At 36.0% G+C, this 14,585-nt stretch overlaps 1 protein-coding gene across 3 annotated transcripts; it reads left to right on the plus strand.

The window, feature by feature from the left end:
- Positions 1-240: 240 nt before the first annotated feature.
- LOC106150725 (protein yippee-like 2) lies at positions 241-14,312 on the plus strand. 3 transcript variants are annotated; one of them, XM_013523703.3, is made up of 6 exons: positions 241-410; positions 2,724-2,813; positions 3,181-3,435; positions 4,948-4,991; positions 8,839-8,947; positions 11,355-14,312. In XM_013523703.3, the coding sequence occupies exons 3-6, from the start codon at positions 3,316-3,318 to the stop codon at positions 11,442-11,444; spliced, it is 363 nt and encodes a 120-aa protein (XP_013379157.1). In that variant the 5' UTR covers positions 241-410; positions 2,724-2,813; positions 3,181-3,315; the 3' UTR covers positions 11,445-14,312. The 3 variants fall into 3 exon arrangements, with proteins under 3 accessions (XP_013379157.1, XP_013379163.1, XP_086857828.1); XM_087001702.1 differs by lacking the exon at positions 241-410 and adding an exon at positions 1,488-1,512; XM_013523709.3 differs by lacking the exon at positions 2,724-2,813 and having other exon boundaries at positions 248-410.
- The last annotated feature ends 273 nt before the right edge of the window (positions 14,313-14,585 follow it).

Genomic DNA, 14,585 nt, shown 5'->3' on the forward strand with positions numbered 1-14,585 from the left:
ATTCAAATATCAAACAATTGTAATGCTAGTATAGAGAAAGTTCGTCAATACAGTGCAGATGTTGCAGAAGAATGTTTTTAATAAGCCTTTAGTTCTCAGGAAAAGTGAAACCCGTTACTTATAATAAAGTTGTTAAACGTGTGTGGTAAAATGATAACCCCAATCGTATGTCAAGACACGTGCCGTTTGTTTATATTTGACAAGGAAGCACGTGTACCGGAAGTATATGTAAAATAGTGTCAGACACGTGACTGACGTCAGCGAATTTCCGCCAAGCAGAAAAAAGGTAAACACGGACAACCAAGTCGCCATAACCTTCACAGCTGACATCGAGAAAAAGAAAGGATTCTGACATCGCAGAGCTTAAAATTTCAAGAAAGCAATCTTCACGAGAAAGATAGATTGTATAGGTAAGCATTTATCTGGTTTGTTGAACAGGTTATTTTCCAGGGATCGCAGAAACCCTATTTGATCGTGCGTGTTTGGATCTGCTGCTGCCTCGTCAAAACAAAGACATGCACGTTCTCTTTAACACAGTGTTTTCTTTTATGTTTACAACTCCATGCGACAGTTTTGATTTAGAGAATTTGTAAATCCCTTAACCTTGAACATTGCTGAAACTAAGACAAATATGTCTATAGAACTAACATACTGTATAGAGCGTGTTTACATGCTGGAGCCATAACCATGTGGGATTTTCCTGATCAACTTCATTTGCGAATTCAAGCTTTTTCTCTCTCTGCGTGATCAAGACATTTTAATGGGCATTGATACAATCTCACCGTGCTATTCAAGGCGTATGTAACTTAAGCAGTTACAGATACAGACATGTGAAGCAAACAAAGGACCTTTGTCGTGGTCGTGGCGAGGTGTTAGGGGAGGGGGGAGGCGAGGACGGGGAGGGGACTGATACACGACAGATAAAAATGATACTAGCACTGAAGCGTAAATGCATATAAAAATTGACATTGCCAGATAAATGGTCATGCATTTAACCTTGGGATGCCTATCTTATTGCCATATTCAGGCAGTATTCAGGTTGTTGAGTCCGTGGTAACTAATATTGATTTTCATGGACTTCTGATGAGTAGAGTAGCTGAATCTGTTCTTGGAATGGGTAAGGTGAATGAGTTTAATGTCATTTGGAATTGCCCTTTTATAGTGGCAATGCTTCTAACCCAAGAAACTAAATATAGGGCAGCTTTCTGTAGAAAGATTAAGAAAAGTTATCATCCCTTGAATAATTATATATGACTCATTCTTTGTTCACTTTCTCTTTCTTTTTTTACTTCAGTCCTTTGCACATCATTTTCCCTTTTCTCAGTTTCTTGGTGTGAATTTTAACACAGTATTCTTCTCTGTGCTGTTCAACTTGACACCATGTATCTCTTTGTTCCAGTCACCTTGATCATGACTGTTATATTATTTACATGTAGACAAGAGGTTTTTATTGATTCCAGGTAGAAAGAAAACTGAATTATTCATATAAGCCCCGGGGAGACTTGCAAAAAGGTACAAGAAAACTGAATGTGAACAATATAAAGATGCAATTTAAAGATATTGCGTTTCAAATTAGTAGCACATAAACCATGTGTATTAAAACCAGGTCACGATATCTCAAGATTAGGTGGTCACAATAACAATAACAATCTGGTCTAATCCCTCAGCCTGATTGTTATTATTGATTTCAGCTATCTTTGCTACATAGCAGGGTATTATGTGGTATTTAATAAGATCATGTCTGCAAAATGGAGCTGCAATAAAAATATAAAGAACTTTTGTTCAACGTCTATATTCTGTCCAGCTTTAATATAAGCTGATATCAGATCCACACACATGTATTGGCAAATGCATTCTTTTGTCCTGAGAGTGGAGAGAGCTTGGAATGATCTCTGCTTTAGAAATGGTGAGGAAATAATCTGATAACACACTGCAGACTTTGTGGCTTCTTTGTGTGTGTAGGGACAATATGTAAAGCTGGAGGAAATGCCCATGTGACTCATTAGAAGCCCAGACTTGTTTGTGTACAATGTTCTTTTTCCAAGTCTGTGTGTTGGGACAGTTTGGGAACCTGAAGGAAATACCCATATGACTCATTAGACAGAAGCCTAGACTTCTTCTTGTACAATACTTCCTCTTTTGTTATGTACTTAGCAAGTCATTTGGAAATGGTTATGTTACCATGCAAGTTTTTTTTTCTTGTCATGCAATTGAATGATGAATAAGCTTTCTTAGTTCTGTTGTTAACCTTGACCAACATCTTAATACTGGATACTAAATTTCACATTTATGAGAGAAATTTGCTAATATTATGATGAGTAAGATGTTTGCTGAAATTTTATTTTGGAAATCCCCATATATAGTGTGACATTATCTTTTCCTTTTGTCAGCCTAGTGGAATTGTCTCTATTGTTCTACTTGAGTATCATGAAGTATGCTAGAATAGAACATAAAGCTCAGTCATGACATTGTTGATTATAATCTTTGTTAGCATTGTATTGAAGTTAGATATTCATCTGTTCCCTTGATTGTTTCTAAGTGATATAGTAATTGAGACAATAAAGCTATTATCTGCAATCATGATAATGGTATAATGACAACTAAGAGTCCAGGTGTGAGGTAATAGCCCTCTGGAGACATCACTTTTAGGAGACCTGCAGTTTAAGCAGACACTTTCACCTATTTAGTCATGAAAAGCATTTAAAGTCATATCATTGTTTTAGTTTCAGTTCCTGTGGATTGAGACGTCTGAAAGTGATATCTCCAAAGTCTGGTTACTGCTGACGGCTGCCCTCAAATTACTTTTATATCAGGTAAGAGCTGACAGCTGCTGCAGTCCAGTTTTGGAAGTAATTGAACAAAGAAAACCAACCAACAGCATCTGCTGAAGTGAAGTCTTTGTCAGGATGTACCTACTGACTCTCAGCTTCTAGGGGTTTTGAGTGATTCATTTTGACTAATTAGAGCTCTTTTTTCCATGGTCAATATATCAAGTAAATTAAATTTCAGGAGGTGTTACCTCACAGTAGTGTGGTGTATCTCCAAGGCATCACTAAGTAGACAAACAAAGCTATGAGCATGAACGAGTTAGCAGTTTATCATGACCTGAACACAATGCAGTAACCCAAGAGACTTTAATTCCATGTTCCCATAATTTTGACCAATTGCCTTTGTTTTCAGATGAATCGCATGTGGAGTTGGATGACCTGAAAGATTAGTGAGGGAGAAGCGAGGCATCAGAGGATCATTTTGCCTTTGTTTCTCTCCATGATTATCAGTGATGTGGGTCTGTCTTCATAATAGTTGCCAGAATTGATGTCTACACTCACCATGGTGAAGACGTTCCAGGCGTATCTCCCGAGCCAGTGCCATCGCACTTATAGCTGCGTCCACTGCCGAGCTCACCTAGCCAATCACGATGAACTGATCTCAAAGGTGGGGATACTTTTCATTTAACTTACAGGCATGTAGTTTTTGTTAAAACCATAAATCCATTTTTTGTATGTTTTATGCCTTAAGCAGCCTGAAGATCCCCAGTCATAAGGCCACTGGGCCATTTCTCCCAACTTTTTTCTCATAACCCTAAATCATATCTCCAGAAAAAGGTTGCACAATGGCTAGGCTTTTGGGATTCACCATTATAATGTACTCTTTAATAATCCCAAGTATCCCACTTGAGCTTGATTTCCCATGCAGTATTTCAGCTCATGAGGCCCCTATATTTTCATGTAAACATATAACAAACTGACGGAACAGATTTCATTCACACCATTTTATGAAATTGATATGTTGAACAAGTCCTCATCCCAGATTGAAAGTGAACTGCAACATGCATACATAGCTATAAAATATGTGATGCAAGTTTTGTTGAATAGAACATGTTGAGAATGATGGTTGGCTCATTTTTTTCTTCTTTTTTCATATGTAACATATGATCCATGAAAGCAGGGATCTTTTTTCAGATTGCTATTTTGTATAGGCTGTGAAATACAGGGTGGTTTAAAGTTAACATCACAAGGTAAAGATGGACCGATTGATCAGAGCATATGCAGCATTATACCTTGACATCATTTTTGTTGTGTTTTGGAAACTGTAACCAAATTAAGTCCCACACAAAGCAAGTCAATATCCTAAAAGGCTAGAAACTCTTGTTTACTGAACTTTGTCATGGTGTGTTTCCGATACACATCCATTAGTTTCTGTGTGAGCTTTCCATTTAAGGTTTCTTACAGTCCACCTGCATTTCATACTGAGGTATATTGATTGCATGCAAGGAAACTATTTAGACCAGGAAAACATCAAGGTGGCAAGCCCAATACATTTCACTTGATTGGTTAACTTAATGTCAGCCAAGTATTAGATTAATTTAACAGAATGATTTGATAGGCATTGGGGCCATATTTCATTTGTCTCAAAATTTATTTTCAATAAAAGAACAATGTTTATTTACCATACACATGTATTAGCCTCAAAACGATTGCCAATGGTAATTTGTTATGCTACCCTCATGTCAGATAAGAGATAACAAGTTTCCCTGTATATAAGTGAATAGATATACTTGTGTTACATCATATACATATATGAAGTGCTGATGACATTTATTGATTTTTACACCCAATCAATGGTGATGAGATCATAGTTTGGCACCAAGTCCTGTTTGCTCCCTTGTCTGGAAACCGTAAGATAGGAAAGTGGAGCTAGTTTACACCTCCTGCTTTTGTAAACAATGTAATTTGAGCAGGAAATTTGTCATCTTGTGTCTTAAGGGTGAAATCCTTGCGGCTTTCTTTGTCTAAACAGCATCAGCATGATACTGTGAAGATAGTGTGGATGGATAGTGTTATTTGATGGGAATTGTGTCCAAAATATCTTTAAATGTTAAAAAGAACATGCCATAAATATCTTATCATTAATGTGTAACTTTCTTTTCTTTTTTATCTTTCACAGTCCTTTCAGGGCAGTCAAGGCAGAGCATATCTCTTCAATTCTGTGTAAGTATAATAAAATATTTATTTCTTTATTGGTGTAGGTCTTTTTTACATGTCTATGACCTAACTTCTTGTACTAACATATATGATCTTTACATTGTAATCTACCCAATAAATATTTACATACATTTCCTTTGCCAGTCTCTCTTGATTGCCACACTGAGTATATTCACTTAGGGACAACAAAAGAAGTATAAAATGGTGGTCAGTCCACTAGGGAAGTGTCCCTGTAGCTTTGTTGACTCTTGTAACCATAAAATTTATTCAGGTGTAAGGAGCAATTCAGGTAAAAGAAATTGATGATATAATAGTAAGCAGCATTATGATGAGTAAGATGTTTGCTGAAATTTTATTTTGGGAATCCCCATATATAGTGTGACATTATCTTTTCCTTTTGTCAAGGGTGCTGAAATGGCCACAGTGTATTCAGCTGCCATTCTCAGGCCTGTAAGAGGATGGGGGTGGGGTGGGGTGGAGAGGAGAGGGATGGGGGGGGGGGGGGGGTAGGGTGGTTGCAAGGACTGCACTTTTGGTCAGAAAAGGTCTATTCTGACTGAAAAATTGACAGGTTCCATGCCATTTTTCAAAATGGGTCAATCAAGGGAGTAAAAAAGTCTGCTGTTTTTACAAAAAGAACCCCCTTTTGAAATTGCTGACTGCAGGCCTTCATTCACATTACAGTATCATATCATTTTCTGTAACTGTTCCAAACAAATTTTTTAATCAAATTTGTTCCATCCTGGGGCCCCTGAGAGGTCATGCAAAGAGATGCAGTATGGGAAGAAGAGTGTGGGGAAGTTCCAGTGCAGGGAAGTTGAGTACTGGCCCTGTTTTTCTTGAACCTCTCAATTCAAATCACAGTAGAATAGGATTTACTTTATATCAAAAGTCCTGTTCTAATTTCGTGTAACGTGAACTCATAAAAATCCCATATCCTATGTCGTTGTCGGTAAACAGTATGGCTCGATAATACATTTCAGAGATAAAGTATGCAAATTACTTGTGCAGTTTACTCCCTTGAAACTGAGTTTGGTTCTATTTATTTGATTTCAGTATTATTATTAAAATCATTATCAAAAAATTATTTGTTATTAAAAATTGTATAAAGTAATAATTGAAAATTAAGGTTGATATTTGAGGACCACTTTGCCTTTTCCATTCTTTCAAAACACTGTCTCCAATTTTTTTCTGGCTCACGTCATTATGGACCTTATTATGTGCATGATGTTGAATTTTGATGGCTGCTTTTCCTGATCCTGTTGAATTTTTTTTTTTTACTTTTGGCACATTCCATTATTTCATGCACATTATACAGAATTCTCTCTACATTTTGATTTAAAAGATGGTGTTCTCATTAAGATATCTTCTCAGATGCAGGATCCTTATAGTTAAAGGAAAGGGGGTTTCATCAATAGTGCCATCGAGTGGTGTACTTGTGAGGACTAGTTGATCGTATTATATGTAACCTCAACTAACCATCTGGGCAATACACAGGCTGAGGTAAACCTGATAAGGTCTGTAGGGAAATGGGCAAAGTGTTGATATTGTAAAAGGATGAAGCATTAAAGTAAGCCAGGACACCTGGCACAGTAAGGCACTTTGAGGTCAGGTATTCTTTGGTTAATTTAATATCCTCTTCCCAACTTCATGAATCTTGACATGTAGTTAAAGTGAATGTCAGTGTTGCCCATATGATGTACATGCCAATTTGATAACATTTGCTTGGCAGTTTCGCTAGCCTGAGCTTGCCAAGTAGAATGCAATCTTCGTGTATTGGTCTATTATTTATTGTATCCCTTGTGAGATGTTTGGGTTGGAGAATTTGTACCATTTACTAGAGGCAGCAAATATGATTACATTGGCTACTTCTGCCTTTATCTTTCATGAGGCTCAGCTGATCATTAATTTTTTCGTGTCTTTTGGCAATAGCTTTTACATTTGCAGTTTCTACATGTAAGGTCAACTTTGTTTCCAAAACACTCCAGTATCATAATCATTTGTGGAACAATGCCAGAAGGGTGAAAATATAAGGGTACTATTTATCTTTACTGTGGTAAAGTGGGCTCATGTTATAAAAGATTAGATACGAAGTTTCATGTTGTACTGTTGACATCACATATGGATTGTCCCTAAAAGGATAGATCAGTATGTCACCTGATGTTTTGACTCCTTTGTCAACCTTAAAAGATCAAGTACCATTCATAAAACATTTACTTTTAGATATACTAATCTGCACCCTCGTTAACCAAGTGCAACATATGGCCGTAGACAGATTATTGTGCACATGGGCAATTTTGTACTTGAGCTAAATAAATCAAATACTGTACTGAGGTATGGTAGGTACTAGTAGGATTGGTAGTTCAGTTTGTGCCTTTTAAATAGAGTGCCATGCTAAGGTGAGCTTATACAAATAATGTTTATTGGTGCTTTTATCCGAGTTGCCCAGTTGGTTCTGTATAACTTTGAAAACCTGTTATTGATCGGATTCTATAAAGTAGGGCAGCACGTTTCTTAAACTTGTGTTTAAATTGTGTCATGGGCACAGGTAAATCTCAAATTGATATCAGGAAAGGAAAACGGTCTGAGGAATTACAATGCTGTTCTCTTAAATGAATTTCATACCTTGCAAAGTTTTATAAATGTTTTTTTCTGATTCTGCAGTTATGAGAGACTTGCAGAGGTAAAACTGTGGATTAATTCAGTGCTGTCTGTTGTTTTCTCTTCTTGCCAAGTTTGATTATAGTTTTCTCCTTTATAGAATGTAACTTAAAGAAGATACTGGCAAACCATGGACTAGATATAGTGCATGCAAAAAGATTTTGATGTTGTTTCTTTTACTTTTTCTCTAAACTCCCAAAACCTATCTTATCCAAAAATTTAAAGGACTGAAATCAGATACATTTTAAGATCAATTTCTCAAATTCAGATGACCCTAAACAATGAATTACAACCTTCTGTTTTGGGCCCTAATGAAAGCTCTGGTATCGTAGTTTCAATATTTATACAACTGATGCAACACATTTAAATTTGACTTCTTCAAATCGTGTAATCCTATCCAAATGCACAATTCATTTGACACAAAGTATTTGCCATCTCCACTTAAAATATTCCATGGTTAATTTAAAGCTTTTAGTTAGACTAATCAGATATGAAGAATTAAGTAGATAACATGTGCACATTGTGAGCCTTTATAGATGAAAATTTAAGATTGCTGGCTAAAATTAAAAGCATAATGGTGTTGTGTGAATGCCATGATAGATTGATTTTCCCTTTCACTTACATGTCAGCCATTGTAAAAGCATTGTGTTAATAGCCCAGTTATTACATGGACCAACTCATTAATGGAATCGCTTTCATGCAACTTGTTTAACAAGACTATTTTTCTTTCATCAAATACCCTTGGGATTTGTCCATTAAAACCAAACCAACCAATTAAACTTCTCTGAGTGGAAGTTTAGATTAAAGTGATGGCAGAGAGAGTTAAAGTAATACTATAGATTTTCTGTCAGATCTGCACACTGATGAATTTGGCATTGTACTTTTTCAACGTGAGGGATGTAGCGGTGCCAAAGTTAAAGATTGATTCAAAGATAATGTAGTTTCATGTGCTTAGTACTATGTGTGTCCATAACAAGTTATGCATGGTGGAATCGGACCAATGCTGCCAATTTCTACTATTGATTTCAGTTCACATTGTTAAAAAAACCTAATTGTGAAACCAGTATGTATTCTGATGTCTGTAATTTGCAAACATAGATAATAAAAAACAATCTTGTTGATGTTGTTGAAGCAAGAGATAATTTGTTGTATTAAAAACAAAAAATAAAAGGATGATACATTTTTATTTCAGTGTCAATGTTGGGTGTGGCCCTGCTGAAGAGAGGGTGCTTTTGACAGGGCTCCATGCTGTGGCTGATATATACTGTGAATGCTGTAAAACAACACTGGGCTGGAAATATGTAAGTTTTATTGTAGGATTTACACACAGCTTGATCTGCTAGCAGCAGGGGTTTCTGCTCTATATTGTACTACTGTCACATGTATTGGAGACATACTCAGGTTATCATAACCTGTCGTAGATACCTGGTGCGGCAGGACAGACTGGTCACATGGGGTCAATGGTGTCTCAGTGACTTGACTTCCAGCTAGTGTCATGTGGTCAGTAGGTGACATTTGTCCGGTCCTCTGACCCCCGTTCATTGACCAGCCTGACACTGGTTCAGAAGTTCAACTGCATCAGATATCATAACCCATTAGTCCATATCCATCTGACACCGAAACATTTTGCACGATTTATAGATGGATTGTGTGGCACTGTAAGTGTGAAGTCTATTTCAAATGGAAAATGAAGATGTAGCGATTTGTTTACACTATTAATCATTGCTAGAGTATCCTGATTCCTGTTCAGATAAAAGGTGCCTAGCCTACAGTGTACATATATCAAGCTCACCTGATTTTTGTCCTTCTAAATAGTTATGTCTAAATATTCCCTTCTAAGAAAAGTGAAGGTTTCAGGTATGATTCACTATCCATCCAATATATTGCTATTTTCATAGATTGACTAAAAACATATTAAACAAACTGTTATCTCAGATTTTAATGAAAAAACTTTTGTTCAACTGTTATAACTCCCTGTAAGATGATAAAATCTGCCATACACCAAATTGAGGTCTTATTCTGCAGTTTTTTTTTACCCAAACAATGCTGTAAAGTTGTAATAATAATGGCTTCTCTAATGACTGACAAACTGTGGAATATAAAAGTGATATTTTTACCACAAAACATTATTACATCACCAGTGAGATTGTGCACCACAGCTTTTAGAAAAAGCAAACGTGGATAATTTGTACTTTAATTTTGTTCATCATTTGACATGTTAACAGTGAGATTATGTCCCAGGTTAATGTTGCAGACATATTAAAATGTTTTGGTTTTGTATTTTAATATAATTGGACTGTTAAAGATAAACATTTGGGACATTACAAAAGGACAGAGGCACATTTTCCATGCACAAGGAGATTTAGGAATCACCATGAGAATAATAAGATAGTAGTTGCCATGGAATTTTCCGTGCTCATGCACCCAAGTAGTTTTCTTAGATCACTTGAATGGAGTCATCACTGATATAATGGCCACTGAATTGTTCATATCATGATCTGACATTTAATTTGAGCTGAATTTAATTGCTCAGTGGAGATGGAGAGAGAAATCCATTTGTTAGTGAAGCAATGAAGTGTGTGGAAAGTGGCAGACGGATATTTAAATAGAAGATATCTTTGCAGTGCACGGTCAGACCAAAGGGAAATTTTTCTCTCAATATTTTATCAAGATATACTCCTTGGAGAATTCTAGTTCACAGTTTCATGATAAGACCCTGCTGATATTTTTGGTTACAGTGATGATTTTACATTCAATATGATATTTCTTTATGGCAATTTGTATATTAGTACATTAGTGTAGAGAGAAATTATTTACAGTTAGTTATACCATATATTTGCATGATATATGATATCTTATTCCCTCCTTTCTGCTGATTAACTTTTTTGGGTGACAGACAGATATTAATAAACAACATGAGATGAAATGTCATTCAAAGTTTTTAAAAAACCTTTTAATATGTTTTGTTCTATTTCTGTGGTTTTGGATATACTGCTAAATAATGGTCTTTGTTGAAACTAATGGGCCTCGTCTGATTTTGTTGTCAGTTAATGCATTGCAACAGCTACCAGTCTTATTTAAAATAAAATAGAATTCACCATTTTAACAACAGGGATTTTGAAAATTAATCATAGAAATGTAAGATTTATGCTTATTTTGGTAGATTAGAGATGTGTCAGTGCTGGTAGAGCTACAAAAAACTTGTCAAACAGCGTGATTACCACTAAACTCAACTTAAAGATGTAAAGTGGGTTGATTTTTACGTGGAAAGTAGAATGATAAATTGGGACATTTGTCTGTCTGGAAAGCCAAAATAATTACACAGTCTAAGTTGTCTGATTCACCATGAGTGCAGTGCTATTACTTTTTGTACTAGATTTATTAATGAAATTCTCCATGCAAACAAAGGAGAAGGAGCCAGTTAACTGAGTACAATATCTTATGGTCATACAAAAGATGTGGTTTTTGTTGCTGTTTCCCTTTTTTTTCACAACAAAAGAGTCCTTTTCAGTTTCCTGTCTCACATAAATATATTCCATGTTTTACAATATTGTGTTTCAGGAAAATGCAAAGGTTAAATCAGTTCACAGCAGACTGCAAAATGGAAAATGTCAGTAATTGGATGGCCATATTGATGAGGTTGAAAATTAATGTCGTGCCTAATCATGATTCAATATTTTACTCACTGATTACTTTCTTGTTTTACAGGAACATGCTTTTGAATCCAGTCAAAAATACAAAGAAGGCAAATACATCATAGAACTTGCACACATGATTAAAGACAATGGATGGGATTGAGCTTTACAGTTCAAGATTTTCAAGATCTGCTTTTATTTCCAAGAATCACAGACAATTTGCTGTTGAAAGTGATACTATGTTGCCATGGTGATGGCTGAAGATTCCATAGGATCTAATTTTCACTTAAGGCATATATCATGTTACTGAGCATGTGAGGCTGATGTCTTCTTGCTGCATTAATGGCGTTTTCACCATGGCAAACATTATTTTTCATACAAAACAAGAAGAAGGAGGATTATCCATTTTTTCATCTCATCACAGACATTATTCTGAACATGTTGATTGACTCAAGAGGAGCTCAACAAGGCACCATCATTTCATTTTGAGCATTACACATTCATTTATAAGTGTTGTTAGACACAAACACACCTTTCGCCTTTGTTGTTAAGAGCCATGTATTGGCACTACATAAGAATGTATTGATCAGACTTTGTTTTTGCAACATGACTGCAAAACCTATAAGCAACAGAACCTGCATATAACATGTAGCTTTATTAGTTGGCTAGGTATTGACTGTTGCTGGGTTCCAGGGAAATGTGTATACATGATGCAGTTTATTTTCGTCCACCTGTTGTTAAAGTGGAATCTACAGTTAAGGTTAACATGCATTTTGCTTGTTAATAACAATTAAAGAAAATTGTTATTTGGACCAAAAGTTTTTTTGAAGCCATTGCTTGCAATGGTTTAAGTTATGTTTTTGTATTATTTGGCCAATTGTACCAATTATTTTAGGATGCCCTTGATCTGTCATCTCAAGTTTCCCTAGTTCCACATTAAGCTGTCAGGTTTTACCATTTAATAACATGTCTGGGGATCTAACAAGCTAGATGAGGTAGAAGAACATTCCAGTAAGGTCAGGAAACTCAGAGAGCAAGAAAGGATACTTCCTGTACCTGAATACAGCACCAACCCTGTGCTGCAGCTAACAGCAAACTGCATACTTTGGTGCCAGTCCAAACTTTTTACCGATATTATTTGGAATCCAGGCATCTTTGAGCTTATTAACCTCAAAAAACACTAAACCAGTCAAATTTCTTTTATCGTTAAGTAATTTTCCCTTAAATTATTCTGTGAGCAATAATAAGTCTTGGCTCCATAAAACTGGTTCAGCATGCTCATCTGTTCTTGTGGTAATAGGTAACCTCACAGGTGTGCATGCTTTACTGAGCTGTCAGCTGTCAGACTACCACCTGCAGGCGTTCTACCCTCACCTCCCCTGACCTCTGCTATCATATATACATGTATATGTATAGAACCCTGGTCTTTTCAGGCTTATTAGCTGATATTTTTATGGTTAAAAGGGTGTCTTCACTTAATTTCGCCATGCACATCGATCTTTTAATAAAAGGTCAGTTGTAATATTATAATGATGTGCTTTTCATGGTCAAATAGAAACTTACATCTGAAATGGTGTATCGTTTATTTTTTCACATAAGCACAATTATCAAGTTTTTACTCACTGAAATTTGCTACATTTTGTTAACGAATGAGACTTTTAACTACCATGTTGTTAAAATGAAGGGAAATCCTAACATGTCCCTTTAGATGTGTTTAGTTAAAATGCATGGACAGTGCTGCATTGTCAGCTGCACATTTAGTTTCAATCGCTCATGTAGCCAACGGAGCTTTGGGTGTGATTTAGTTCATGCACAAGTCGGTGGTAATTATGGATCAACTGAGTCTTTTGAATATTGATTTCATGTTGTTTTGTGGAACTGTGTTAGTTGCCTACAGTTTTTTACTGTTGTTATCTTACCTTTGGGTAATGGTTTTACGATATTGGTTTTGCTGCACTAGAAAACAGTGAATGCGTTGTGGAAAGGTAACGCCAGAACAAGATCTTATTTTAATTAGGTTCAGTGAGACATCGGTTTAAATAGCGTTTCAGCTGCAGGCGTAATGTAGTGAAAAAAAAAAGCAAAAAAGATCACTTATCATTCCTTGAGCAATATTGCTGGAAAGAAATGGACCGCTGGGTGTTAAACGTTGTTTTAAATCTACAGAGAGAGATCGATATCATTGGTGACTGATATCGCACAGAGAGCAAGTGCGTTGCGGTGGTTGGCCGTTTCATTTATTGTGGCCAAGTGATGAAAGCCATTTCAAGCCGACTAAGCTCTGTTGAATGTGGTTAAGCTAAGTCACAGGTGATCTTATTGGTATGCCAAACACTATGCTACTACTGTAAATGAAAAATATTGCAAGTTGTTAGTATTATGTAAATCGGAGTCTTCGTTTGAAATGATGATCTTACCTATTGCAAGATGCGTAATTTTCAGTTTCACACAGATAAACCAGACTTTTCAGCTTTGATTTTGGACGTTGTGTGCTAACAAATATTGTGAGAGTTGATACCATGAATTTGACGCAAACTTGGCTTTATCATCCACAAACCTCTCATCTGCATTCATTGCAAGACTGGAGTTTTGATAAGTTTAAAAGAAGCAAAATTTCTGAAAATGTACTAGCGTCAGATATAAACATTCTCTGTTGTAACATTCATTTGATAAGTTATTAATTTACAAATTATTCCTCGTCTATGAGAGGGGAAACGTATTTGGTTCGTCACCAGGTTAGGTATGTCAAGATTACTTTTTCATTTATCCATTGTGTCAAAATATATCGTAAAAATATATATATATTCTTATAGCGTGGATGTGACTGAGTGACTGTTGTAGTGAGTTATTTATTGTATTTGTGGAATCTCTTGTGTCTGGCGTCATTGAGGTAGGGGTGTTATTGACGTACTCAGCAGTACGCTATCATCATGTATTATTCTATACTGCGAGACGTGCTTACTGGAAAGTGTAATGATGTATGCTATCACTTGCATGTACATGATGTTTATAATAAATGGCATATCGAAAACATCGTGTTTTTTCTGGAACGGATTTGAAAAAAAAGTAACGATATTGGAATGTTTTGGAAAGCGTAGAAAACTTGTTCGTGAAAAGATGTCTCGCGCATTCCCCCCCCCCCTCCTCCGTCTTTAAATTGCTAGGATCCTGTGAGGATTTAAGAATAGCATATTCTTGTGTCTAGGACTGGTGGCATAAGTATTCAATCAAATATTAGACGTAGAACAGTGGGACAAAGAGAACGGATATGATGGAAAAAAAGGCAATAAATTACCCGAAAATA

Source organism: Lingula anatina, chromosome 1 (assembly GCF_051362555.1).
Source record: "Lingula anatina isolate TDL-2025a chromosome 1, LinAna3.0, whole genome shotgun sequence".
Classification (NCBI taxonomy): Eukaryota; Metazoa; Brachiopoda; class Lingulata; order Lingulida; family Lingulidae; genus Lingula; species Lingula anatina.